Source organism: Bubalus kerabau, chromosome 4 (assembly GCF_029407905.1).
Source record: "Bubalus kerabau isolate K-KA32 ecotype Philippines breed swamp buffalo chromosome 4, PCC_UOA_SB_1v2, whole genome shotgun sequence".
NCBI classification, from domain to species: Eukaryota; Metazoa; Chordata; class Mammalia; order Artiodactyla; family Bovidae; genus Bubalus; species Bubalus kerabau.
The window spans coordinates 133605859-133632298 of NC_073627.1; the positions used below are offsets into that span (position 1 = coordinate 133605859).

Sequence of the window (26440 nt, forward strand, 5' to 3'; positions counted from 1 at the left end):
GAGTTGAGCACAATTGAGTGACTGAGCACATACGCATATATCCAGTTTGCCTAAAGGGATAGGAAGCTACTTGAAGGTAACTGCTGTGTCTCCCATCTCTTTGAAATCTTATGTTTTAGCAACTATTTCAAAAAATTTTTTGCTAAATGTCAAAATATTTATAGGACCTACTATACTTCCATCCACACTCTCCTATGCTATAAAAGTTTGCCATGTCTGCATTAGGGAATAATTTAGTCATTAGCAAATGTGAACAATGCCTCATTATAATCCTTGTGTTAGGAAACCCACCGTTGGAAGGGATTTTAGCACAGCTGCTTTACTTCTTCCCATGAAATCGCATTTTCTCTCCTCCTATATTTATTTCTCAGAATCTAAGAAATTTAAGGTAAGGCAGACAAAGCCCACAGGGGACATCATGAGAATGTCAGTAACTCAAGCATAAGAGAAGCAGATTTTTTCCAGTTCCCCTTGGTAATGAAGAATATAGGAGCCCTCCTGTCACTGAAGACAGACTGATTTCAGCAGCTGTAGGTCTGGCCACAGAGAAAACCCTCAGCTTAGAAAAAAACAGCCCAAGGATGCCCACAGTTGACCACGTAGCAGCAGTACAGGGTTGAGGACGCTTTAACTCATCTAGGGAAACTCAGGGAAGACTACATCGAGGAACAGATAACAGAACTCTTATAGACTGTTGGGAAGTTGCCAGAGAAAATCAGATAACAGATGAAATGAGGTTTGTCAGCCACCCCGCTGGTTTCAGGGAACACAATGCTCACTGCCGCCTCCATGAAATGAGTCACTCCTCGCAGAACCCATCACAGCCTTACAGAAGCCGAGGAAGAAACAGCATTCTGTCCTCCCACCAAAGGTGGGCCAGCTGAGGCATCAAAGCTTAGAGGGAGAGCTGTGAATGACACAGGAGAGGAGAGAACCTGGGGACAGCACCCATGGGAGGGGAGGAAAGGAGACACCAGGGGAGATAGATGTGAAGCTTATTGAACAGTCCATGGTGATCTAGGTCCAGGAACAAAGTGGTCACTGAAGTCTGAGGCTCATGCGACAAGGTCCAGGGGCCTGTTTCTGCAGCTACTCCTCACAGCCAGGCTCCTCATCGCTGTCCTCCCCCAGAGGAAACTGCCTTGTGTGCTTCTCGGCTGCATACATCCGGGTCTCCATGGGGCAGTCCTGGCTCAGAACTGCCTGCAGCAAGAAGCAGGAAGAGAAATCACTGCCCGTCTCTCACCAGCTTCCCCTTCCCCCTCCCAAACTAGCTCATCCAAGTCTAGGGCTGCTCAGAAAAGACTCAAGGAACCAGAAAAGGACCCTCGTTCTGCTTCCTATGTGTGCACAGTCCACCCAAAGCACCAGGTGGAGCCATGCTGGTCAAGACAATCATCTGATAAGCTTTTCATTGAATCCTAATAGCAGCAGCACAGGCTATAGCTGGGAGCCAGCTGAAATGGGCATCACCCCTAATTGGACTTTCCTATCTTTTTCTGTTCCTTTAAGCAGCCTCCACATCCACACCCTTGGGCTTACCAGGTGGCACTAGTGATAAAGAACCCACCTGCCAATGCAGGAAATGTAAGAGACATGGGCTCAATCCCTGGGTCAGGAAGATCCCCTGGAGGAGGGGATGGCAACACACTCCAGTATTCTTGCCTGGAGAATCCCATGGACAGAGGAGCCTGGCGGGCTAGAGTCCATGTGTTGCAAAGAGTCAGACATGACTTAAATGACTTAGCATGTCACTTCACACATCTGCCCCCAACCCACCCAGACCCTCAAGGTGCTCCTGCGGCAGTAAGAAGAAAGTACCTATTAACTAAAATAATCTGTTGTGGTTCTCTCCCCTGGGCTGTTAGTACTTTAGGAAAAGACCTAATAAGGATAATGACAGATGTGAGTGAATGAATGAATGCATGAATGTGCCCAGTGGAATTCTGTCCATGTTGTGGGCATGATTTGGCAATTCACACTTTGCTAGTAAGTACTGCAAGCACATGATGCCTTTGATGGTCCTTGACCCCAACGCATTACAAGCCTCCCATTTCCTTCTGTACTTAGGACCCTTTCTAACTGACCAGTGTAACAGTGTAAAGTGGTTGTGTAGAGAAGGAAAAAGTAAGGAAGGGGACAAAAAGTAAGGAAGAGATGAAAGGGGAATCAGAAAACATGGCAGAGCAGAGAGCCTATCAAAGAGAGAGGAAATAGGAGCACAAAATAGGGATTTCCCAGGTGGTCCAGTGGTTAAGACTCAGCGCTCCCAAAGCAGGGGACCTGGGTTTAATCCTTGGTCATGGAACTAGATTCCATATGCCACAAGTAAGGTCCCACATGCCACAACTAAGACCTAGCACAGTCAAATAAATAAATAAAAACAGATATATAAAAAAAGAAGCACTGAATTAAAAGGGACGAGAGAGGCATGAAAGAAACAAATTATTTTTTCAGCAGTAGTTAGAGCCCCTTACAAGCTTCTCCTCCTTGGCAGGGGGGCTCCTCAAGTAGTAGCAGAGAGGAGCGTAGATGATGTCAGTGACCCCAATGATGACCATGAGCCAGGGGAAGCCAATGGCCCGCACAATGGCACCCCCGGTGGATGGACCTGTGAGGAATAAAGCAAATCTGCAAGCATCTATTGATTCTTGATCGCTTGGAGGACACAATGCTAGGGGCCAAAGGTGACCCAGAGGATGCCCCAGGGCCAAATATCTCAGAACCTTAGGAGGACCAGCCTCTTGGCTCCACTTTATGGGCAGGTAAACAGCCCATAAAGGGAGATTTGGGTTACCAGGTCCTGGTGTTCTGTCTCTCTGCCAACATACCTACTGCAAAGCCCATGCAAAAAGCCACATCAGCGATGGCATAGACACTGCCATAGACCGGGGCATGGCGCAGGTCCACCAAGTGTCCCATGATGGGCATCATAGAAGAATCCACCATGCCTGTGGTCAGAGCAAGTAGGGCACGGCCGTGAGTCCTACACACAGCCCCCTCCCTGTCTGTAACATCCCCTTCCGCCCCTCCCGCTTTACTCCACTGTCTCTGCCAGCTGTCTGTCCTCCCTCTTCACTGACACTCGTTCCCACCAGGAGTCATGAGCCTGTCTCTCGACACCCCTGCCAGCTTCTCTCCTATCCCCCCTGCCTTTCCATGTACCCCCTCTGATCTGACCCCGAGCCGATATTCAGGAGCTTCCGGTCTCCTTTAAGGGTACTTCTTACCTATGGAAATGCCAAGCCCCGCATTGGGGCCAATGAGACCAAAAATATCATGAGCCAGAGGAACCTATAGGAGGAAAGGAGGAAGAATTATCAGGAATCTGGTGAGGGGAGGGGGGGGGTCAGGTGGGACAGCACAAAAACAAAGGGTTTTCCTACGAAATGCATTTATCAACCAGGTACAGTGTGCCATGTGTGTTATCTCTTGATTCTTACACCTCTGATGAAAAAGAATCTTTACTTCCATTTACAGAGATGAAATCTAAACTGGTGCCATTTGGGTTCAATGTCCCATCAAGAGTTTCAGAACATAAGCAGTGAGATCAAGTGTGATCCTCAGGTTTGACCCTGGAGTCACAGCAATGAATGGCCTATGGACTCTCCCTCCCCTTCCTCTACCCCCTCCACCCAGACACACACTTCTGTCCTCATTATACCTAGAGTGGAGTTTCCTCTCTTTTCTACCTGCAATATCATCCACAGGTGGTGGTGGTGTTATTTTTTTATATTTTATATCTTTTTTTTAATTGGTGTATACTTGCTTTACAGTGCTATGTTAGTTTCCTCTGTACAATGAACTGAATCAGCCATATGCATACATACATCCTCTCTCTCTTGCACCTCCCTCCCCTCTCCTCCCCATCCCACCCCTCTAGATCATCATAGAGCACCGAGCTGAGCTCCCTGTGCTATACAGGAGCTTCTCACTAGCTAGCTATTTAACACACAGTAGTGTATATATGTCGGTTCCAATCTCCTGATTCATCCCACCTTCCCTTCCCCCCATCCCCACCCCTGTCTGTGTCTGTGCCTCTGGGCACTGAGTCTGTCATACAGAGTGAAGTAAGTCAGAAAGAGAAAAACAAATACTATATATTAACGCATATATGTGGAATCTAGAAAAATGGTACAGATGAATCTATTTGCAAGGCAGAAGTAGAGACGCATACAGAGGTTTTAGTAAAACCCTGACTTGAAGCCAGTGGACCAAGAAGACAAAGAGTCGCCAACAACCAATTACCCACAGCTAGAGGGGCAGGTGGCGTGGTTTGTGTTGCTGCTTCAGCGGCTTGTGACATTCATTCTCTTACCCTCCCGATCCCCAACGGAAGCCTTGTTTTCCTCTTGCTGGGTCCTTACCTCCCTCCCTGGGCATTTGTCTCTACACCTGCTACACTTGCATACTCACCCCTGAGAGGTTTTACATACCATTTAGATGTCATTAGCTAAAAACAGGGTCTTAGGAATGAATTAATTTTTTTAATTATTTCTTTTTAAATTTTATTTATTTATTGATGTGCTAGGTCTTTGTTGCCAAGTGGGCTTTTTTTTTTCCTCTAGTTACAGTGAGCAGTGGCTATTCTTCATTGCAGTGTGGGCTTCTCACTGTGGTGGCTTCTCTTGTTGTGGAGCACAGGCTTTAAGCACGCAGGCTTCAATAGTTGTGGCACATGGGCTTAGTTGTTCCACAGCATATGGGATCTTCCCAGACCAGGGATCGAGCCACGTCTCCTGCATTGGCAGGAGGATTCTTTATCACTGAGCCACGAGGGAAGCCCATGGGGGATATTTCTATTTCATTACTAGTACTGGTTAAGATTCACAGTGGGCTCCCTATGAGCCAGACACCACTGCAGTTTTGGTCTGGGTAATCCTTTGAGATGGCATCAGAATCCCCTGTACACAGATGTGGATGCTGAGCCAAGGGAGGTGATGTAATGAACTCAGAGTCACATGAGCAACAAATGGCCAAGCTGGGACTGGAGCCAGACCCCAATCAGGACTTCCTGCCTTTCTTGAGCACTGTACTCAGGGCTTTGCAGCCATCTCATCCCCCCTCAAGCCTAGGAGGCAAGGGTGCTTCTGATCTCCATGCTGGAGAGGAGAAAATGTAGGTTTAGAGGGCTTGGAGGGGACTCCTGGAAATAGAAAGGCCCTTCTTTCTTTCTTCCTCTACCAAACACCCTGGTGCTAGAGATGGAAGCACAGATAATGGTTCCTCTAGTGGCTCCTGGGATCCTGTCACTGTGAGGTATGTAAGTGAAGGCATGAAATGCACCATTCTACAGACCCCAAAAATAGATGCCAACGTGTATTGCTTCACGTACATGCACGCTAAGTCACTTCAGTCATGTCTGACTCTGTGTGACCCTGTGGACTGTAGCCCACCAGGCTCCTCCATCCATGAGATTCTACAGGCAAGAATACTGGAATGGGTTTCCACTTCCTCCTCCAGGAGATCTTCCTGACCCAGGGATTGAACTCCCATCTCTCTCATCTCCTGCATTGGCAGGCAGGTTCTCTTACCACTAGTGCCACCTGAGAAGCCCATTGCTTCATGTGGCCATCCATAAAGCCTCAGATTTCTGTCTTCAGCTGCCCCCACTGCCCTCTCCCTCTCCTTCCCCAACTCCTTTCAGTGGGATGGCATAGCATCTCCCCCAGGGGTAAATTCCTACCTACACAGAAACAGTCTTTCTGACAGTCCTTGCCAAATCAATCCTCTGCTCATTTCAAAGGAAAATTGTCTTTAAGTGTCTGACACTCTCCCCACCCTTTGACTCTCCCCAAAAGACCTTATTATACTTACACAAAGTAAGCTGGTACCTACTACCAACATCCCAATCAGGGAGCATAGCCACCTAAGAAAAAAAAAAAAACAAAACAGCATTTTTCAAACAGCGCTAAGGGTTGAGATTCCTTCCACTTGCTACCCATCACCAACTCACTGGCCAGTCCTGCTATCCCTAATTCCAGGAACCCGTTGGGATGTGAGAAGATAAACACATCTCTACAGGACCAGTTTGTACTCAGGTGAGCCCTTCCCCAGTCCCTTATTCACCCCTCATCTCTTCCCTGGCTCCACACCTCTTCCCAGAGTAGAAGCAGACAAGGAACAATGAGACACGGTCTTCCTTCCCTTAGAAGAGGAATCAGTTGACTCAGAAGGTCCTTTCCCCTTGGGAACAATGCTCTAACTTAATGTTGCTGTTGCTTAACTCAGCCTATATCTCTCATCAATACATATTCTATCTGGTCTTCAGGGTCCATCTCAAAAACCACAAAAACACACCAAACTTCCTTCCTTCTCTGATTTCCTATGGAAATGTTTTTTAAAATTACTTTTCAAATTTTTACATCACACTCCAAAGGTAAAATTAAAGCTGTTCTCACTGTAGTTGGAGGAAAGAAATTCAGACTTATACCTCTTAGCCCCCAACCCTTTTTACACTTGGTGGCCTTTGGAGAGTTCCCTGGGGCTCCATGGAAAGCAGTTTGACAACCACCTGTCTCTGGGTACTGTTTTCTCCATACCTGTTCTCTGTGGAGTTTATTTTATCTCTTCAACTGGACAACAAACATCTGGAAAGTAAAGGTTGCCCCTCATATATTCACTGCATCTTCCATAGCAACAAGCTCAGGACCAACCCTTTCTCTATACTGCCCTCACCAGCTATCCATTCCCACCCTTAGAACAAGCATCTGCTGGTACTTGTTCTAAATTTTCAACCTCTGACAAGCTATCATCCATCATCCCAGGTGCAGGGAACACCTCAGAAGACTCTCCCATCTGACTTTTCCCAGATCCCCAGGCTACATACCGACCCATCTTGTTGGCCAGCACACCAAAGAGGCTGGTGCCAATGAGGTAGGACACGCTGGCGGGCAAGAAGGCTAGACCTGCAGAAAGACACAGGTCCTCACCTTAGGCTGCTCTGAAACATCCTGGGTCTTACAAGACAGTGAGGTCTCCCCATTACCTTCAAGGATCCCAAACCATTGTTTTGTGGGTTAGAGATCCCTGGGCAAACCCAGAGCAGATGACATAGGGCTCCCACGCCTCTGCTGTCCTCAAGAGCAGGGCTTTGTTTAGATTTTCTTGGGCTCCAAAATCACTGCAGACAGTGACTTCAGCTAGGAAATTAAAAGACACTTGCTCCTTGGAAGAAAAGCTACGACAAACCTAGATAGAGTATTAAAAAGCAGAGGCATCACTTTGCTGACTAAGGTCCATATAGTCAAAGCTATGGTTTTTTCAGTAGTCATGTACAGATGTGAGAGCTGGACCATAAAGAAAGCTGAGCACTGACGAACTGATGCTATCAAATTGTGGTACTGGAGAAGACTCTTGAGAGTCCCTTGGACTGTAGGGAGATCAAACCAATCAATCCTAAAGGAAATCAACCCCCTGAATATTCATTGGAAGTACTGATGCTGAAGCTCTAATACTTTGGCCACCTGATGTGAAGAACTGACTCATTGGAAAAAACCCTGATGCTGGGAAAGAATGAGGGCAGGAGGAGAAGGGGATGACAGAGGATGAGACGGTTGGATGGCACCACCAACTCAATGGAGATGAGTTTGAGTAAACTCCGAGAAAACAGTGAAGGACAGGGAAGACTGGCAGGCTGCAGTCCATAGGGTTAAACCAGAGTTTAACCAACTCTGGTTTAGTCGCAGAGTTAAACCAACTTAGTGACTGAACAAACACATTTAACATCACGTCCCCCTCTAGCTCCCCTCTTAGACTTCCTGATGAATGACTTTGCTGAGCCATTCTCATGTATAAAATACCCGTGATTATCAGCATAAGAGCATGAGCTTTAGAGAAAGACATACAGTACATACTTCCTGGGAAGTAAAATTTCTGCCTTATTATTTACCTGCTCTTCTATTGCTCTAACAATGCCTTTTATTTTTGGCCACACCACACAGCTTGTGGAAACTTAGTTCCCCAACCAGGGACTGAACCCATGCCCTCTGCAGTGGAAACATGGAGTCCTGGTCCAGCACTGGACGGCCAGGGAATTCCCTCTGATGGTGACTTTGAATAAGTTACTAAACCTTTCTGATCTTTGGTATGCACATCCAGTAAACACAAAGCTGTGGTTCTATCACACTAGATTACATGAAGAAGCAAATTAGATATTAATAAATGTAAAAGAATATTGTAAACTGAAGCCTTTGTCCCATTGTTTTTTGTGAAAATAGAGTCAAGCATCCTGGAGCATGGGCTTTGCTGCTGGGTTCAAACTGTGGCTTAACCACTCTGTGACCATGGGAAATTTACCCTCTCTGAGTCTTATTTTTTATTTCATTTTTTCAGTATTTTAAATGAGCTTTTACTATGTAGCAGGTATTCCAGGAACCAAGATTAGAAGAGTGAATAAAATAGACAAAATCCTAGCCTCCAGGGAGCTTACATTCCAAGGGAGGGAGATAGACAACAAACAAGTAAATAAATAAATGAAAAAAGATGACTTAGACAGTGATAAGTTCTGTGAAGAAAGTTTAAAGTGGTGATATGGAAGAGTGACCAGGAATAAGGGATAACGTAGATTCAGGGGGTTAGGGGAGACTCCTTTGAGGAGGTAGTATTTAAACTGAGAACTGAATAACCAAAACAGGGTTTTTTTAGCAGGAAAAACAAACAAAAACACCTAATGCAAATAGGAAGGCTTATTGAATGGACAAGTCTCCAGTTCTGAAGAGAGATCCTAAAGAAAAATAAAAGGGTTCAACTAATTGGTTTATAAATTAGTTTTCTTTTTTTTAATATTTATTTATTTGTCTGTGTTGGGTCTTAATTTTGTGATGGGAAATCTTCGCTGCAGTATACACTATCTTTAGTTGCAGCTTGTGGGATCTAGTTCCCTGTGTTTGTGTACGTGTACTCAGTTGTGTCAGACTCTTTGCAACCCCATGGACTGTAGCCCTTCAGGGTCCTCCATCCATGTGAAAGTGAAGTTGCTCAGTCGTGTCCGACTCTTTGTGACCCCATGGATTGTAGCCTACCATAGGAAAAGGAGTATGTCAAGGCTGTATATTGTCACCCTGCTTATTTAACTTATATGCAGAGTACATCATGAGAAATGCTGGACTGGAAGAAGCACAAGCTGGAATCAAGATTGCCGGGAGAAATATCAATAACCTCAGATATGCAGATGACACCACCCTTATGGCAGAAAGTGAAAAGGAACTCAAAAGCCTCTTGATGAAAGTGAAAGTGGAGACTGAAAAAGTTGGCTTAAAGCTCAACATTCAGAAAACGAAGATCATGGCATCCGGCCCCATCACTTCATGGGAAATAGATGGGGAAACAGTGGAAACAGTGTCAGACTTTATTTTTGGGGGCTCCAAAATCACTGCAGATGATTTTGGAGATGGTGACTGCAGCCATGAAATTAAAAGACGGTTACTCCTTGGAAGGAAAGTTATGACCAACCTAGATAGCATATTCAAAAGCAGAGACATTACTTTACCAACAAAGGTTCATCTAGTCAAGGCTATGGTTTTTCCTGTGGTCATGTTTGGATGTGAGAGTTGGACTGTGAAGAAGGCTGAGTGCCGAAGAATTGATGCTTTTGAACTGTGGTGTTGGAGAAGACGCTTGAGAGTCCCTTGGACTTCAAGGAAATCCAACCAGTCCATTCTGAAGGAGATCAGTCCTGGGATTTCTTTAGATGGAATGATGCTAAAGCTGAAACTCCAATACTTTGGCCACCTCATGTGAAGAGTTGACTCATTGGAAAAGACTCTGATACTGGGAGGGATTGGGGGAAGGAGGAGAAGGGGATGACAGAGGATGAGATGGCTGGATGGCATCACTGACTCGATGGACGTGAGTCTGGGTGAACTCCGGGAGTTGGTGATGGACAGGGAGGCCTGGCATGCTGCGATTCATGGGGTTGCAAAGAGTCGGACACAACTGAGCGACTGAACTGAACTGAGGCTCCTCCATCCATGGGATTTTCCAGGCAAGAGTACTGGAGTGGGTTGCCATTTCTTTCTCCAGGGGATCTTCCCAACCCAGGGATTGAACCCTGGTCTCCCGCATTGCAGGCAGACGCTTTAACCTCTGAGCTACCAGGGAAGCCCTAAGAATACTAGAGTGGGTTGCTATTTCCTTCTACAGGGGATCTACCCAACCCAGGAATCTAACCCGAGTCTCTTACATCTCCTGCACTGACAGGCAAATTCTTTACCACTAGCACCACCTGGGAAGCCACCTGACCAGGGATCAAACCTGGGCTGCCTGCATTGGTGGGGTGGAGCCTCAGCCACTGGATCACCAAGGAAGTCCCTACCAATTCTATTCTTAAAGCCAGGGGAATGGCTGGGATGACCCATGAAAGATCAGAGAGAGAACATGCATCTATGGTCTGAGCCTTCAGGGACTCCTTCCTTTAAAAGTTAACAAAAGAGGAGGTGATTGCAAAGGTGATAGTAGCTAGTTAAACAGATGACAGGAGATGGAATCCAGAAGGGAAAGGAAAAGAAAAGGAAAGAAAAAAGAAGTTTGGCCTCTGAAGGAGTTGGAACATTTCAACCATACAGAGAAGGCCCTAGATGTGCACACAGGTCCAGGGAAGTAAGTATATCTAGTGATGAGAACATGCAAGGTCCCTTTTTGTTGCTTCTATTTCCTCAATGAATGACTAGGAGTTGAGAATGATGAAGGTGAAGGGATGAGAATGTGGAGGAGGTTTGAATGGAATAGTGCAAGCCAGTCCTTTCAGAAAGTAGGAAGAATGAAACTAGGGACTTAAAAGAAAGATTATTTATTTTAAGTGATAGTGTGAAAGTCCACTTTAGATTCATGGCCTTTTTTTTTTTTTTCCTTGTCCTCTTTAAAAACTTTTCATTTCTTTTTTTTTTTTTTTTTAATTTTAGATTTATGGCCATCGATACAAGGTGAGACCAATAGCCAAGTATGTGTTTTCCTATAGCCCCATTTCACTGTTCAGGTGCAGGCAAGGAGTGGGCAACCAGACAGACTTAACGAGACTTAAGGCTTCTCATGTGACAATCCCAGAGGAAGAGCAGATGGGGCAAAGGCATTAACAATGCTTTCAAAGGAGTGACATTAATGATGGATGCGGATTCATCATATGAACTACAAACTTAGTAAAGAAAGAAGTGCAGGGACATCTCTGGTGGTCTGGAGATTAAGACTCTGTGTTTCTGATGCCAAGGATATGAGTTCAATCCCTAGCTGAAGAACTAAGATCCCACATGCCTCACAACCAATAAATAAATAAGAAAGAAGTGAACACATGAGTAGTGATGTAAACAGAGAGAGAACTGAATGGACTGCTGATCTCAGTGTAGCCAAAATGTGTTAATATAAGGATATTAGAAGACCTAATACCCTGGTGGTATTGGAGAAGACTCTTGAGAGTCCCCTTGGACTGCAAGGAGATCCAACCAGTCCATCCTAAAGGAAATCAGTCCTGAATATTCATTGGAAGGACTGGTGTTGAAGCTGAAACTCCAATACTTTGGCCACCTGATGCAGAGAGCTGACTCATTTGAAAAGACCCTGATGCTGGGAAAGATTGAAGGCGGGAGGAGAAGGAGACGACAGAGGATGAGATGGTTGGATGGCATCACCGACTCGATGGACATGAATTTGGGTAAACTGCTGGAGTTGGTGATGGACAGGGAGGCCTGGCGTGCTGTAGTCCATGGGGTCACAAAGAGTCGGACACAACTGAGCAACTAAACTGATACTGATCAGAAGACCCGAGCAGGGAATACGGAAGGTGATAACCTGGAGTTGACATTTCAGAGGTGTTTCAATTAATGTTGATTTCAAGGTCCATATTACAGAAACTTTGATTGGTTATGGTGGAGAGGAGAAGGTCATTGCAAGAAAGTAGATTAAGGAATAGGCTGAGATGTTGGTAGAGTTATCCACCTGGATACTAAAGTCAAAAGTGGTGACAAGAGTAAAGGTGAAAAGAATATGAACCAGATGTTGGTGGATTTAATGAAAGAGAAGGGACACCTCAGGGATCAGTAGATAATTGCAATGAAGAGGGGTGGGGTGGTACAATCTGATGACATGATCTTCAATGGAATCAGGGTCTTTTTTTCTTTGAGGCTGTACCAGGCAGCATGAACCAGTGGGATCTTGGTTCCCTGACCAGGGATATATCTAACCTCTGCCCCACGGCTTTAGAAGCACAAAGTCTTAACCATTGGACCACCAGGGAAGTCCCTGGGAATCAGAGTTGAAGGAAAATGAGGAAGAAATGACTTAGAAGCAGCAAAAGAAAGCCAAGTCTGAAGGAATGTGTGTGTGTGTGTGCGCACACGCGCTTAGTCGCTCAGTTGTGTCTGATGATTTGTGACCCCATAGACTGTAATCCACCAGTCTCCTCTGTCCATGGGATTTTCCAGGCAAGAATACTGGAGTGGGTTTGCCATTTCCTTCTCCAGGGGATCTTTCTGGGTTTCCTGCATTTCAGGTGGATTCTTTACCATCTCAAGTACCAGGGAAGCCCCAGGACTTCCATCAATGGGAGTGTGGGAAAATGGTGTTCTCAGAAAACATTTAGGTCTTAAGGCAAGAAGATGAAAGAAGCGTTCAGAGAAGAGGCTGAGGGCATAGGTATCAGGGAGTGTTTGACAGGAGGATTCCTACCTGCTGTTTCTCATAAGTCCTCTGTTCCTTATCAGTGGAACAGCAAGCTGCTTCCAGGACTGAGGTCATTATGTGAGACAGGCTTGAATCTCCTTCAGTAAACATTCTCTTTACAACAAAACTGCTTAGTCTCGATCCTCTTTCTTGAGGTATGGATTGTCTCCTGACCTGGGACCATTATTAATCTCTTGTTCCCTTGGTAACGGTTGTTGTACGTTTGGTTTTCTGATCTTTATCATTGTCAAAAGAAATTTCTTGTACAACAGCCTATATATACTCACAGAAAGATCATTGAAGCACCTTTGCTCCATCAGAGCTTGGGTCCCCGTGTCTTTCTTTCTTTCTTTCTCTCTCTCTCCTTCCTTCCCTCCGGCTCTCTCTTTCACTTTCTTATCATCGACTCCAGACCACCAGGTTCCGGTCCATTAAAGGACCACAACAAGTGGCGCCCAGAACAGGGACTCTGGCATACGTGGCATTTCTGACAGAGTGACTCAAGAGACCTATTGAGGTCGGGACCTATTGAGGTCAGTAAGTACTAAGACACGGGTCAAACGGCTGGAAAGCCCCATCATTTCTCTACTTTACCTCACCATTTGTTTAAAGCTCAGGGACTTTTGGTTTCGTGCCAATGAATAGAGGCTTGCTTTCAAACAATGGTTGAGTGCAATCCTTGGTTCCCTGATAAAGGCAGTTTTGATTTAGAAATTTGGCACTGGGTCAAAGAAAATGTTGAATGAGCCTCCAGGCAAGGAACAAATATTCCCACTGATTTCTGGCTCCTATGGGCTCTCATTAAAGCTGTAATTCTGCCATTTCAAGGTAAATTCTAGCCCTCCCAATATTTGACAACAGACAGAACGCTTATTACATGAATATAAATTAAATGATAAAACTTTACAAAAATGCAAACTAGTACAGCCACTATGGAGAACAGTGTGGAGATTCCTTAAAAAACTGGAAATAGACCTGCCTTATGATCCAGCAATCCCACTGATGGGCATACACACTGAGGAAACCAGAAGGGAAAGAGACACGAGTACCCCAATGTTCATCGCAGCACTGTTTATAATAGCCAGGACATGGAAGAAACCTAGATGTCCATCAGCAGATGAATGGATAAGAAAGCTGTGGTACATATACACAATGGAGTATTATTCAGCCATTAAAAAGAATACATTTGAATCAGTTCTAATGAGGTGGATGAAACTGGAGCCTATTATACAGAGTGAAGTAAGCCAGAAAGAAAAACACCAATACAGTATACTAACGCATATATATGGAATTTAGAAAGATGGTAACAATAACCCTGTGTACGAGACAGCAAAAGAGACACTGATGTATAGAACAGTCTTATGGGCTCTGTGAGAGAGGGAGAGGGTGGGAAGATTTGGGAGAATGGCATTGAAACATGTAAAATATCATGTATGAAACGAGTGCCAGTCCAGGTTCGATGCACGATACTGGATGCGTGGGGCTGGTGCACTGGGACGACCCAGAGGGATGGAATGGGGAGGGAGGAGGGAGGAGGGTTCAGGATGGGGAACACATGTATACCTGTGGCAGATTCATTTTGATATTTGGCAAAACTAATACAGTTATGTAAAGTCTAAAAATAAAATAAAATTTAAAAAAAATGTAAAAAAAAAAAAACAAACAAAAAAAAACTTTACAAAAAGCCCAATTAAAACAACATAAAATATTTCAAAATTTTCCTACAAGCCCTGCTTCAGCTGCTCCAAATGCTCCTCCTCCACCAGCAGGCACAAATCCAAAAGTCTCTCCTTTGCTAGAATCTAATGATTCTAACAACGACTTTCTTGAGACAACTTTTGACACTAAAACCGGCAATACTTTTTTAGATAATAATGATCAGTCATTAACACAGACTCATATTTGCAAAAAATTAGCACTTACTCGCTGTCCTCCACAACAGAGGCTCTCTGAAGTACTGGCTTTGCAATCACAAGTTTCTGACAGTGACGGTTTCTCCGTCTTTCCAGTTTGAAGAAATCCTGATGCTCAAGGGCACAAAATACCTCAATATGATGGTATCAATCTTTTTTACATGCAACAAATGAAAAAGGCTGTAACTATGTATGACCCACATTTGCCTTTTACTAAAGAGCTTCTAAATGTTGTGGCATCTTCTATTGGAAACTTTATTCCCTAAGATTGGTGAACTTTAATAAAAGCTCGCCTTAAACCAGGAGAATATCTTCAATGGACAATGTGGTTTCATGATATAGCCAGAGATCATGCTAACAAGAATGCTCGAGCTGGCACTCCACAAAACCAAATTACTTTTGAAATGTTAACTGACGCCAGACAATTTGATACCATAGAAGCTCAAATACAATGCCCTCCCTTGTTGCATGAACAATTAAAAACAGTGGCCATTGAAGCTTGGGACCGAATTACTCCTCAAGAAGAGCCTACAGGTAGCTACACTAAAATATTCAGATCAGATCAGATCAGATCAGTCGCTCAGTCCTGTCCGACTCTTTGCAACCCCATGAATTGCAGCATGCCAGGCCTCCCTGTCCATCCCCAACTCCCGGAGTTCACTCAGACTCACATCCATCGAGTCAGTGATGCCATCCAGCCATCTCATCCTCTGTTGTCCCCTTCTCCTCTTGCCCCCAATCCCTCCCAGTATCAGAGTCTTTTCCAATGAGTCAACTCTTCACATGAGGTGGCCAAAGTACTGGAGTTTCAGCTTTAGCATCATTCCTTCCAAAGAAATCCCAGGGCTGATCTCCTTCAGAATGGACTGGTTGGATCTCCTTGCAGTCCAAGGGACTCTCAAGAGTCTTCTCCAACACCACAGTTCAAAAACATCAATTCTTCAGTGTTCAGCCTTCTTCACAGTCCAACTCTCACATCCATACATGACCACAGGAAAAACCATAGCCTTAATTAGACGAACCTTTGTTGGTAAAGTAATGTCTCTGCTTTTGAATATGCTATCTAGGTTGGTCATAACTTTCCTTCCAAGGAGTAAGCGTCTTTTAATTTCATAGCTGCAGTCACCATCTGCAGTGATTTTGGAGCCCAGAAAAACAAAGTCTGACACTGTTTCCACTGTTTCCCCATCTATTTCCCATGAAGTGATGGGACTGGATGCCATGATCTTCGTTTTCTGAATGTTGAGCTTTAAGCCAACTTTTTCACTCTCCACTTTAAGCCAACTTTTTCACTCTCCACTTTCACTTTCATCAAGAGGCTTTTTAGTTCCTGTTCACTTTCTGCCATAAGGGTGGTGTCATCTGCATATCTGAGGTTATTGATATTTCTCCCGGCAATATTGATTCCAGCTTGTGTTTCTTCCAGTCCAGCATTTCTCATGATGTACTCTGCATATAAATTAAATAAACAGGGTGACAATATATAGCCTTGACATACTCCTTTTCTTATTTGGAACCAGTCTGTTGTTCCATGTCCAGTTCTAACTCTTGCTTCCTGACCTGCATACAAATTTCTCAAGAGGCAGATCAGGTGGTCTGGGATTCCCATCTCTTTCAGAATTTTCCACAGTTTATTGTGATCCACACAGTCAAAGGCTTTGGCATAGTCAATAAAGCAGAAATAGATGTTTTTCTGGAACTCTCTTGCTTTTTCCATGATCCAGTGGATGTTGGCAATTTGATCTCTGGTTCCTCTGCCTTTTCTAAAACCAGCTTGAACATCTGGAAGTTCACGGTTCACATATTGCTGAATCCTGGCTTGGAGAATTTTGAGCATTACTTTACTAGCGTGTGAGATGAGTGCAATTGTGCAATTAACTAGATTAGAAACTGCTATTTCCCGTACTGTAATTGGAGAAGAAACCAAAAAAAGAGCTAGAGAAATTACTTGCTTATGAGAATGCAAATCAGGAATGTCAAAAAGCTATGGCTCCAATTCATGAGACTGGGACTATTATTGATTATTTGAAGGCTTGCTGCAATCTAGGATCAGAAACTCAAAAGATGCAAATCCTAGCTGAGACAATGGCTGCTGCCTTTAGAAAGGGAAATGAAGGATGCTTTACATGTGGAAATAAAAAGCATTTGAAAAGGGACTGCCCTAAGAAGGCTAATAAAAAACTTCCAAGAATCTGCCCTCGCTGCCATAGAGGAATGCATTTGGCCAAATATTGTAAATCTAAATTTGATATTGAAAGAAAACCTATTCCAGGAAACTCCAAGCAGGGGACCCCCCAGGTCCCCTTCAACAAAAACCAGGGGCAAATTTTATCTTTTCCCTCAATCCCTCAAACCCTCAACATCTGGCAGTACTGCCGTCGATATACCAGCCTTAAATGATTTTTTCCTTTACCCTCAAACAGTCCCTTCTAAAAAAACTACCGGACTTTTTGGACCCCTGTCCCCACAAACCTTCGGTCTTTTACTTGGCCAATCTAGTTTGACTTCTAAAGGAATTACTGTTCACCCTTGAATAATTGATTCAGATTATAAAGGAGAGATTCAAATTATGATGTCATCTCAGATTCTATGACAATTCAAAAAGGGGGACAAAATTGCTCAATTACTTCTTTTACCTTACATTTCTATTAACTCTTTAATAATGTATGGACAGGCGGATTTGGCAGTACAGATCAAAAACAATCCTTATGGACATCATTGGTATCTGAATATGCCCAACCAAATATAAATATAAAAATTAATGATAAAAAATTTTCTGGTCTCCTCGACACTGGATCTAATATTAATATTACTATTATTTCCAAACACTTATGGCCCAAATCCTGGCCTATACAAAAAAATCTCTTGCCAAATTGCAGGAATTTCTCAAACCAAAGTACAAGAAATTTATCGAAATGTTCAAATCTACCCATATGAAGGACCAGAAGGCCAGCCTGCAACATTAAGACCTTATGTGATAGATGCACCCCTTAATCTAATAGGAAGGGACTTATACAAAGGCAAACTCAGATATACATTCCACATTTTTCCTAATGACCACTGCTCATTTAACAAACAAAGCAATTATTAAAATAACTTGGAAAAATGACGAGCCTATTTGGACAGAGCAATGGCCCCTTATGAAAGAAAAATTACAGGCTGCTAAAGAACTTATAGACACACAATTAGAATTAAAACATATTGAGGAATCTTGCTCTCCTTGGAACGCTCCTATTTTTGTTATAAAAAAGAAATCTAACAAATGGCATCTCTTAACAGACCTTAGAAAAGTTAATGCATCTATGAAACCTATGGTGCATTACAACCAAGGATCCCATCACCTACTACTATTCCTCAAAATTGGCACATTATTATTACTGATTTACAAGATTGCTTTTTAAATATACCTTTACACCCTTTAGACAGAGAGATTCACTTTCTCTCTCCTTTTTCCTAATCACATCGGGCCTCATAAAAGATTTCAATAGACTGTGTTATCTCAAGGTATGCTTAACAGTCCTACTATTTGTCAAAATTTTGTAGCCAAGACTTTACATCCAATGTGACAGCAATTCCCTCATGTGTATATCATTAATAATATACTGTAACTACAAAAAGGAGAAATGATATTTTTGACACTGAGTAGCCATGATATTCTTTAGACTCCAGAAAAAAACTGTTTAAAATAAAATATTTTTTGAAATTGCAAAACCGGTTCTTCTTACACGTGCAGTTAAGAAAAGGTTAACTTGTTAAAATACTTTTTGGGTGCTCCAATTCTGCCTGGGAAACAAAAACAGGCCTAAGAAAAAACCTAAAATTAACTCTTATCATATCCTTGGGATACACAGCCCACTCTATCTGTGACTCCAGCCATAAACAAATTGGTGGAACTCAGGGGAAAAAAAAAAAAAAAAAATATATATATATATATCAAAAAGATATTTTAAATTTCAAGAGGAAAACTATGTCTGTCTGTCTATCTAAAATTATCTATGTCTCAATGTATGTCTTTGTTTTTGGATAATATGCAGTTAATGAGCTCTATTTAAATTCAAGTTCACATGAACTGAAAAAATATTCAATATTAAATATAATGTTTATTTAAATATAAATATAATTATTTGCTAATCTAATTAAGACATGTCATAAGTCATCAACATTGTATAATACTTTTATTATGCCTAGGTTTAAGGTAAAATTAAATTTGTCAACAAAAAAGTAACTCTTTATATATATATAGAAATATATAAATGAGATGAAAACTTTTAGATAAACCCTATTAAAAATAATTATATTTTAAAAAATGTCTATCTAAAAATAATCTCTTAGAATTGGGGTAACTTAAATTTCTAGAATTGTACTAAACTAAATGATAAAAGTTTATTAAATTGCTAGGTCATTTGCAAATAAAGTAAGATTTTAAAACATTAATTACTGAACACTAACTTCCTCTTACAAAAAGTTTTTCTTACAGAAAAACTAGAGATTTTAGACTATTAATAAATATATATATAAATATAAATATATATAGAAAATAAATATATAATATATAATATAATAAATATATTCACCAATCTATAAAATGCTAATATACAAGACACTACATAGTTGCTAAAGAAAAGTAAGATATATGCTTTTAATAAAGATATAAGAAATGGCAGATAAAATGATGAATACAAAAATATAAAAAAGGTTTATGACAAATGAAAGAGAATCTTATGTCAAACGGATGTAACTCATTGCCCTGAACTCTCTTCCTCTTCCTTCTTACCTGTCTCGATCTATACAAATTCTTTTATATGGGCCACACCTCTCCGAGGTGAAACTACACGACATGTTATAACCCACCTGTTACCTTACTTTGCAATAATGAGAACACCTAATTCTATAAAAACAGACAATGACCCTGCCTATATTTCTAAGCAGTTCAAATAATTTTTACATTCATTCTCTATTAAACAGACTACAGACATTCCTTATAACACACAAACACAAGGCATAGTTAAACAAACACATTACACACTGAGACTACAAATAAAAAATTAAATACGGGGGAATACACAGGAACATGAACACTTTTATCTTTCTTATCCAGAGCAGACTTTACTAGATTCCAAAGCAATATATTCTTTAAGTCCATAACTATTGTTAATATAGCTTTGTTTTAAATTTTTTAAACTTACCGCAAGGAGATATTTTGACAAAGCAGAAAAACATTTGAAGACATTGAAGGACACTTCCCTTCCTCTGCCCATTTGATATCAAGACGGGTTAACTAATCAATGGAAATCTAGGAAACTAATTTTACAGGGAAAGGGAAATGCTTCTATTTCTCCAGATGGATCCAACGAACTCACATGGATTCCTCTTCAGAAGATTCGACCTAAGCGGGCCCCCAACATTCAAACTAGAGACGAAACAACAAAAACCCCAGGAGGAAGAAATTCCAGTATAAGCCATGGCAGCTTCAAAAATTTCCAAAAAACGCCACACTTGACGTCATCGACCTTATGATCTCCCTACTTGGGGACAGATAAAAACCCTTAATAATCAAGCTGAAAACCTGATTTCTCAATAGGGAATGCCGTGGAATCCTGAAAATATTTTTGTCACGATGCTTGCTTTGCTTGCTTTTGTTCCCCCGCTCAGGCTGACTTGATTGATCACACTTATTGGGCTTATGGGGGGGCCTAACACCCCCTTTTTATTGTAGGTTATAGAATAAACAGATATAGGACCAATCACATCCACTAATCACTCAACACATATGCCCCCTCCATGGAGTTTGGAGGGGCCCTCTCATCCTGAGAAAGAAGGAAAACTAATTAACATTTCTCTAGGCTATAAAATCCTTCCTTTATGCATGGGCCCAACAAAATTATGTATTAATGTTAGTCGACAATCATGGGTTTTCGTCCTGCCCCCCCCAAAAAGGAACTTCTACACATTGCTTGGACTGTTTACTGCCCAGTCCTTTTATAAAAACCATGTCAATACTACCAAAACTCTAGGAAAAGTTAAAATGTAAGGGGTTTACTTATAAAGACTTTAAATACACTCCTGTTTATTGAGATAAATGTCAAGCTAAATCAGGGAAATTAATGTTTATGGCCATTTACACCATTGTTGATTGGGGACCCCATGGTATGTGGGTATCTAAGTGCTCAGATGATATTGGCAGCACTATATGTGACTATGCTACTCAAGTAGCATAGAAGATTACCAACAGTTCAATGAAGCACTTCCATGAAAAGGACTCCTTGGCTGGCTTGACGGCGAAATGACACCTTCTCGACCTCAAATCGTCCTCGATAAACAGATTGGGCCTAAACAATGGGACATCTGGAAACTTGCTGCGAGCACCGAAGAACTTGGGACTTAGACTGGACATTTCACAGGGACCAATCATAGTCATAGTAATTATTCCTTTCACTATAATCAATCATATTTCATACAAGCCTGTGTTCCACTTCCTTTTGTTGTAGCTATAGGAAATTTACAATTCAATAAAACTTTACGTTCTGTAACTTGTATAAATTGCAAATTATATACTTGTCTTAACTCTTCTGTTTCCTTAAGAAATGAATCCCTTTTGATTCTTCGATCTTGACATAGTCTGTGGTTACCAATAAATCTCCAGCAGCCCTGGGAAGAAGATCCCATGGCTGGACTTGCTTCCTGGTTACTTACTAAATTGCTCCAGCGATCTAAACGATTCACTGGATGGCTGATTCTTGGCATTTTGGGGTTAATAGCTATTTGCACCACTGCTGCCGTCACTGGTGTTGTTTTACAAACCTCAATTCAAACACATAGTTTTATCCAAAATTGGACTAAAGATGCTCATACTATGTGGGCCACTCAGGCTCAGATAGATGAGGATATTCAAGATGAAATACAGGAACTAAAAACAGCCGTCAAATGGATTGGAGATCAATTAACAGATGTTCAAAAACAGGTGATGCTAAAATGTGATTGGAATTCTACTCAATTTTGTGTTACTCCTGTTCAATTCAATAATAGTGCCTACAACTGGGAACAAATCAAATTTCATTTACAAAACGTACATGATAATGCCTTTCTGAATGTACAATTATTACAAAAAGAAATTTTTGAAACCTTTTCTAATAATCTGCCCTCTTCCACTAATTTGGAAACTTTAGCTGAACAACTAGCTGATCAATTATCTGGGCTAGACCCACGCGGATGGTTTCAAAGCATTACTCACAGCATCGGGTCTGGAACTGTAATTTTGGTGATTGTCTCGACAATTATATTTGTCATCTACCATTACCTTCATGCAAAAATTGTTAAAACTAAACAAACTCTAATGGTCAGAACACTTTTTACAAATATTATAAATAAATAAGGGGGAATTATCAGGGAGTGTTTAACAGGAGGATTCCTACGTGCTGTTTCTCATAAGTCCTCTGTTCCTTATCAGTGGAACAGCAAGCTGCTTCCAAAACTGAGGTCATTATGTGAGACAGGCTTGAATCTCCTTCAGTAAACATTCTCTTTACGACAAAACTGCTTAGTCTCGATCCTCTTTCTTGAGGTATGGATTGTCTCCTGAGCCGGTGACCATTATTAATCCCTTGTTCCCTTGGTAACGGTTGCTGTATGTTTGGTTTTCTGATCTTTATCATTGTCAAAAGAAATTTCTTGTACAAGAGCCTATATATGCTCACAGAAAGATCATTAAAGCACCTTTGCTCCATCAGAGCTTCGGTCCCCGTGTCTTTCTTTCTCTCTCTCTCTCTCCCTCCCTCCAGCTCTCTCTTTCACTTTCTTATCATCGACTCCAGACCACCAGGTTCCGGTCCATTAAAGGACCCCAACAAATAGGGACACTTGCCTATGGTAGAGACTTCCAGAGGGCTCAGGATTTGGGAGTTCAGATCAAGATATCTCTGAAATATGAGAATAATAATTCCTACCAGACGGGCTAGTAATCAGGCATAAGTGACCATTAACATAAAACAACCATTTGGCAAGGCTCCTGGAACAGAGTAAGTGCCCCCCTGAGTATCATCCTTAACCAGCACCACCATAACCAGTGGGTAGCACGCTCAAGACTTGAACCCAGACCTTCTCCCTCTGATGGCAGGTGCTTCCTCCACCCACAGCAGCAGTGTGGCAGCACAGATGGCTCTGGCATAAAGAGCTGCATGGAATCAGCAGGATGAGTTTCCTTCAGTCTTACTAGCTTCCCTCTATCTCTCTGTATGGAGAGGAAACAGTGCTGTCTAATAGAAACTGTCATGATGATTACAAATAAACCGAAAGTCAATAATTCACCAGTTACTGGCTGATGTCTTGTTTGCTTTTAATATCCTCTTCTATGGACTAGAGGCAAAACGCACCTTAATATATTTGTCTAGTCTATCTGTGCAGGTGGCAATCTGTTTCAAACTGTAACCATGTAACCATGTATTTATGTTTCATTGCTTTAAAAAAAAAAGATTAATGGTATAGCTACCCAATTGTTTGAGGCTTCCCAGGTAGCTCAGTGATAAAGAACCTGCCTGCCAATCCAGGAAATTTGGGTTTGATCCCTGGATCAGGGAGATCCCCTGGAGAAGGAAACAGCAACCCACTCCAGTATTCTTGCCTGGGAAATCCCATAGACAGAGAAGCCTAGCGGGTTACAGTCAGGGATCACAAAAGAGTCAGACATGATTTAGCAGTTAAACAACAACAACCACTCAACTGTTTACCTCATATCTGGAAATGGGCACCAGCAGGAAGAGCACAGGCCTGCTAGATCCATCTCCTTGACATCGTTTCAAGTGACGTGGGATTTCCTGAATGATGTTTTCCTCATCCAAGGTGGCTTGTTCTTTAGGATCTGAGTGTAACTGGCAATTCAGTAGCATTTTGTGCAAATGAGGTGTTACATACTGTATGTCTACAGATATATTATATTTCACAGCGTATCTTCAAGGGTTGGGGATTACACATAGCTGTGACTGCTAAAGTGATTTCAACAAAAACAATGATAAAAACAGAAATGGGTTTTATTTCCTGAGTATATACTGTATCCCAAGTGCCATGTTAATGCCTTTAGAATATGTGTGTGTGCGCACTAAGTCGTGTCCAACTCTTTGCGGCCCCATGAACTGTAGCCTTCCAGGCTCCTCTGTCTATGGGATTTTCAAGGCTAGAATACTGGAGCTGGTTGCTGTTTCCTACTCCAGGGTGTCTTCCCAATCCAGGGAGTCTTCCCAACCCAGGGATTGACGAATCTCTTGTGTCTCCTGCATTGGCAGGCAGATTCTTTACCACTAGCGCCACCTGGGAAGCCCTTAGAATACATAAGTCTATTTAACCCTGAAAACAACCAGAAAAGTGCCTCCATTTTTACAAATGAAAAAAAAAGTGGAGTTTGAAGACATTAAGTAACTTATCCAAGGACACACCCAGTAAGCGGTCGAGTCAGGATTTCAACGCAGGTGGGCATATTTTCAAAGCCTGAGCTTTTTCCTCCACCGGGTGAGAGTAGTGGACACACAGCGGGCCACTTGGAGAGTGCTCAGCCACAGGCTACAAATTGTTCCTCCCAACAACTTGGAGAGGGGTCTGCATGGAGAGCAGTCTTTTTCTGTGTGGTCACTGACGCCATATCAGCATCATCAGGAAACTTACCAGGAATGCAACTTGTTTCTACTGAATTGTTGGAAAGGAACTGCAATCTGAATTTTAATACACTGTCCAGGTGAGAACCTCTGTATTTAGACTTACAGATGCAGAGGGCACTGAAGAAAGTTGTAAGGGATGGTGGAGGACAAGACCTGCTCAGTCTCTCACTCACTCTCCTGAGCACTTTCTACTGCAGCCTTGCCTGCACAAGGCACTGTCCAACATCAAGCCTGTGTACTTCATCGGGTCTCACCAGCCTCTCTCTCTGTTTCTTTGTATCCTGAGCAGAAACAGTGCACCCTAACAGAAACTGTCAGGGTGATTACAAATAAACCCAAAGTCAGCAATTCACCAGTTACTGACTGATGGCTAGTTTGCTTTTAATATTCCTGTGGGGTGAAGAAGGGCTGGGGAGGGCCCATTCTGAGTTATGGTTGGTGGCCCGTCTGCCCAAGAGCCCAAGCACCTTGGGGCAGGGGATGTTTATTTGCATTGAGCACCAACCCAATTAACTGTCATGGTCAGAGGCAGCTGCAGCTTGGAAAAATCCAATTTGGTGCTAAGAGTGCAGCTGGGAGCCTTGCTTAGCATGGCCCCCTAAAAAATTAGATTTAGTGCTTGTCATTGCACATTAAGCTATATCAGGTCCTTATCAGTTCCCCCTCTGGCCACATAAGCGCTCCTCCCAGCAGTGACTGAGCGATTTGCACATAACCTTTTCTGTTGCCTTTCCTTAGGCTTCCTGGAAAGATCCAGGGCCTCCTCCCTCAGATGACTCATGAGGACATCTGTCCGTGGAGCAGAGGAGGCTGGAGGCCCCCCTCACAGTACAGTGTACTCCATTAGCAGCTTTCTAGAGGTAAAAAAAAAAAAAAAGCAAAAGGGTAATCTGGGGGACAGTGAGTGGGAAAGATGAAACTGTAAGATTGGTCAAAAAGTCCATTTGGGTTTTTCCATAACACAGAAAAACCCAAACGAACTTTTTGGCAAGCTCAATATCAATGATGGTGATGGTGGTACTTGCTAATATTCTACAGGTAAAAAGCATTTTCACAGATTATGTCACTTATTCCTCAGTTGTTCAGTCGCTAAGTCGTGTCCAACTCTTTGTGACCCCATGGACTGCAGCACGCCAAGCCTCCTTGTCCCTTACTATCTTCTGGAGTTTGCCCAAATTCATGTCCGCTGAGTCAGTGATGCCATCCAACCATCACATCCTCTGCCGCCCTCTTCTTCTTTTGCCTTCAATCTTTCCCAGCATCAGGGTCAGATTTACCCTCTGAACTCTTAGTACTTTGATAGCCATTTTAGTGATAGGAAAGTGAAGCTCAGAAAGCTGACATGATTTGCACAAGTTTGCACAGCAAATTAATGGAGCAGAAAGGAAAAGCCAAGGTCATCTGACGAGCAGTCATTCATCCATACAGCTAGGTGAGTTGCCCCTCCATCACCCCTGTCAAGCCCTTCTATTCTGTGTACTGGGGACTGCTTCTTGAAGGAACTGCCTACCCAATCAGGCTAGACTCACAGATGCAGACAGGAGAGATAATTTGATGAGGGAAGAATGCTGTCCCTCTATGACTTTCAAGATCTGGCCCTGATGATGCTTACTGATGACCTCAGAAAGGGTCTCTGGCCCATACCTCTGCCAAAATTCATGTTGAGGACCAAGGTCACTTACCTAGCTGCCACTCAGGTGCACACATGGTCTGCAGCATCCAGATAGGCAGTGTGGGCTCCAGCATGGCCACCCCCATGTTGGCAAGGCAGATGGAGCCTGGGGAGACAGTCCAGTGAGCCCCCAAGGCAGTCCTGAAGCTCAGACCCTCCCTCCTAAAGGAAGGCAATGTCAGCTTACCTGCAGCCACCAGGATATAAGGGTCTCTGAGAAGCGTGAGGAGTGGAGTCCCCTTGGCACTCTGTGAACACGGAAAATGAAAAACTTCATCTATACAGTGTATATGCCTCTCCTGTTGTGCAGAATCCGAGAGCATACAGGCAGGACCTTAGAGACCACCTACATCAGCTCCCTTACTGCAGAGATCAGCCACCCACAGGTCACAGAAGGAGAAGTGATGTACCCAGTGTCACAGAGTGAGCTGGTGGCAACCACATGGCCCCTGTGTGAAAGGCAGTCACAAAGGGTGGGACAACATATTCCAGATGTAAGTCCTGCCTTCAAATGACCACCAACCAGACCTGAATGTGTTGTCAGCAAGGCTGCCACTGGG

The 26440-nt window shown here is 42.8% G+C and overlaps 1 protein-coding gene across 3 annotated transcripts in view; it reads right to left on the bottom strand.

The window, feature by feature from the left end:
* Positions 1–281: 281 nt before the first annotated feature.
* The window catches only part of SLC18A1 (solute carrier family 18 member A1), a 41954-nt gene continuing 15795 nt past the window's right edge, over positions 282–26440 (bottom strand). Inside the window, exons 8-15 of one of the 3 annotated variants that reach the window (XM_055578674.1) lie at positions 26068–26128; positions 25891–25986; positions 6830–6908; positions 5818–5869; positions 3231–3294; positions 2832–2951; positions 2478–2611; positions 282–1203 (exon numbers count right to left, since the gene is read on the bottom strand). In XM_055578674.1, the coding sequence (XP_055434649.1) occupies positions 1090–1203; positions 2478–2611; positions 2832–2951; positions 3231–3294; positions 5818–5869; positions 6830–6908; positions 25891–25986; positions 26068–26128 (720 nt within the window). In that variant the 3' untranslated portion in view covers positions 282–1089. Of the gene's footprint in view, positions 1204–2477; positions 2612–2827; positions 2952–3230; positions 3295–5817; positions 5870–6829; positions 6909–25890; positions 25987–26067; positions 26129–26440 lie in introns of all 3 variants that reach the window. The other 2 variants (XM_055578675.1, XM_055578676.1) reach the window with 2 other exon arrangements.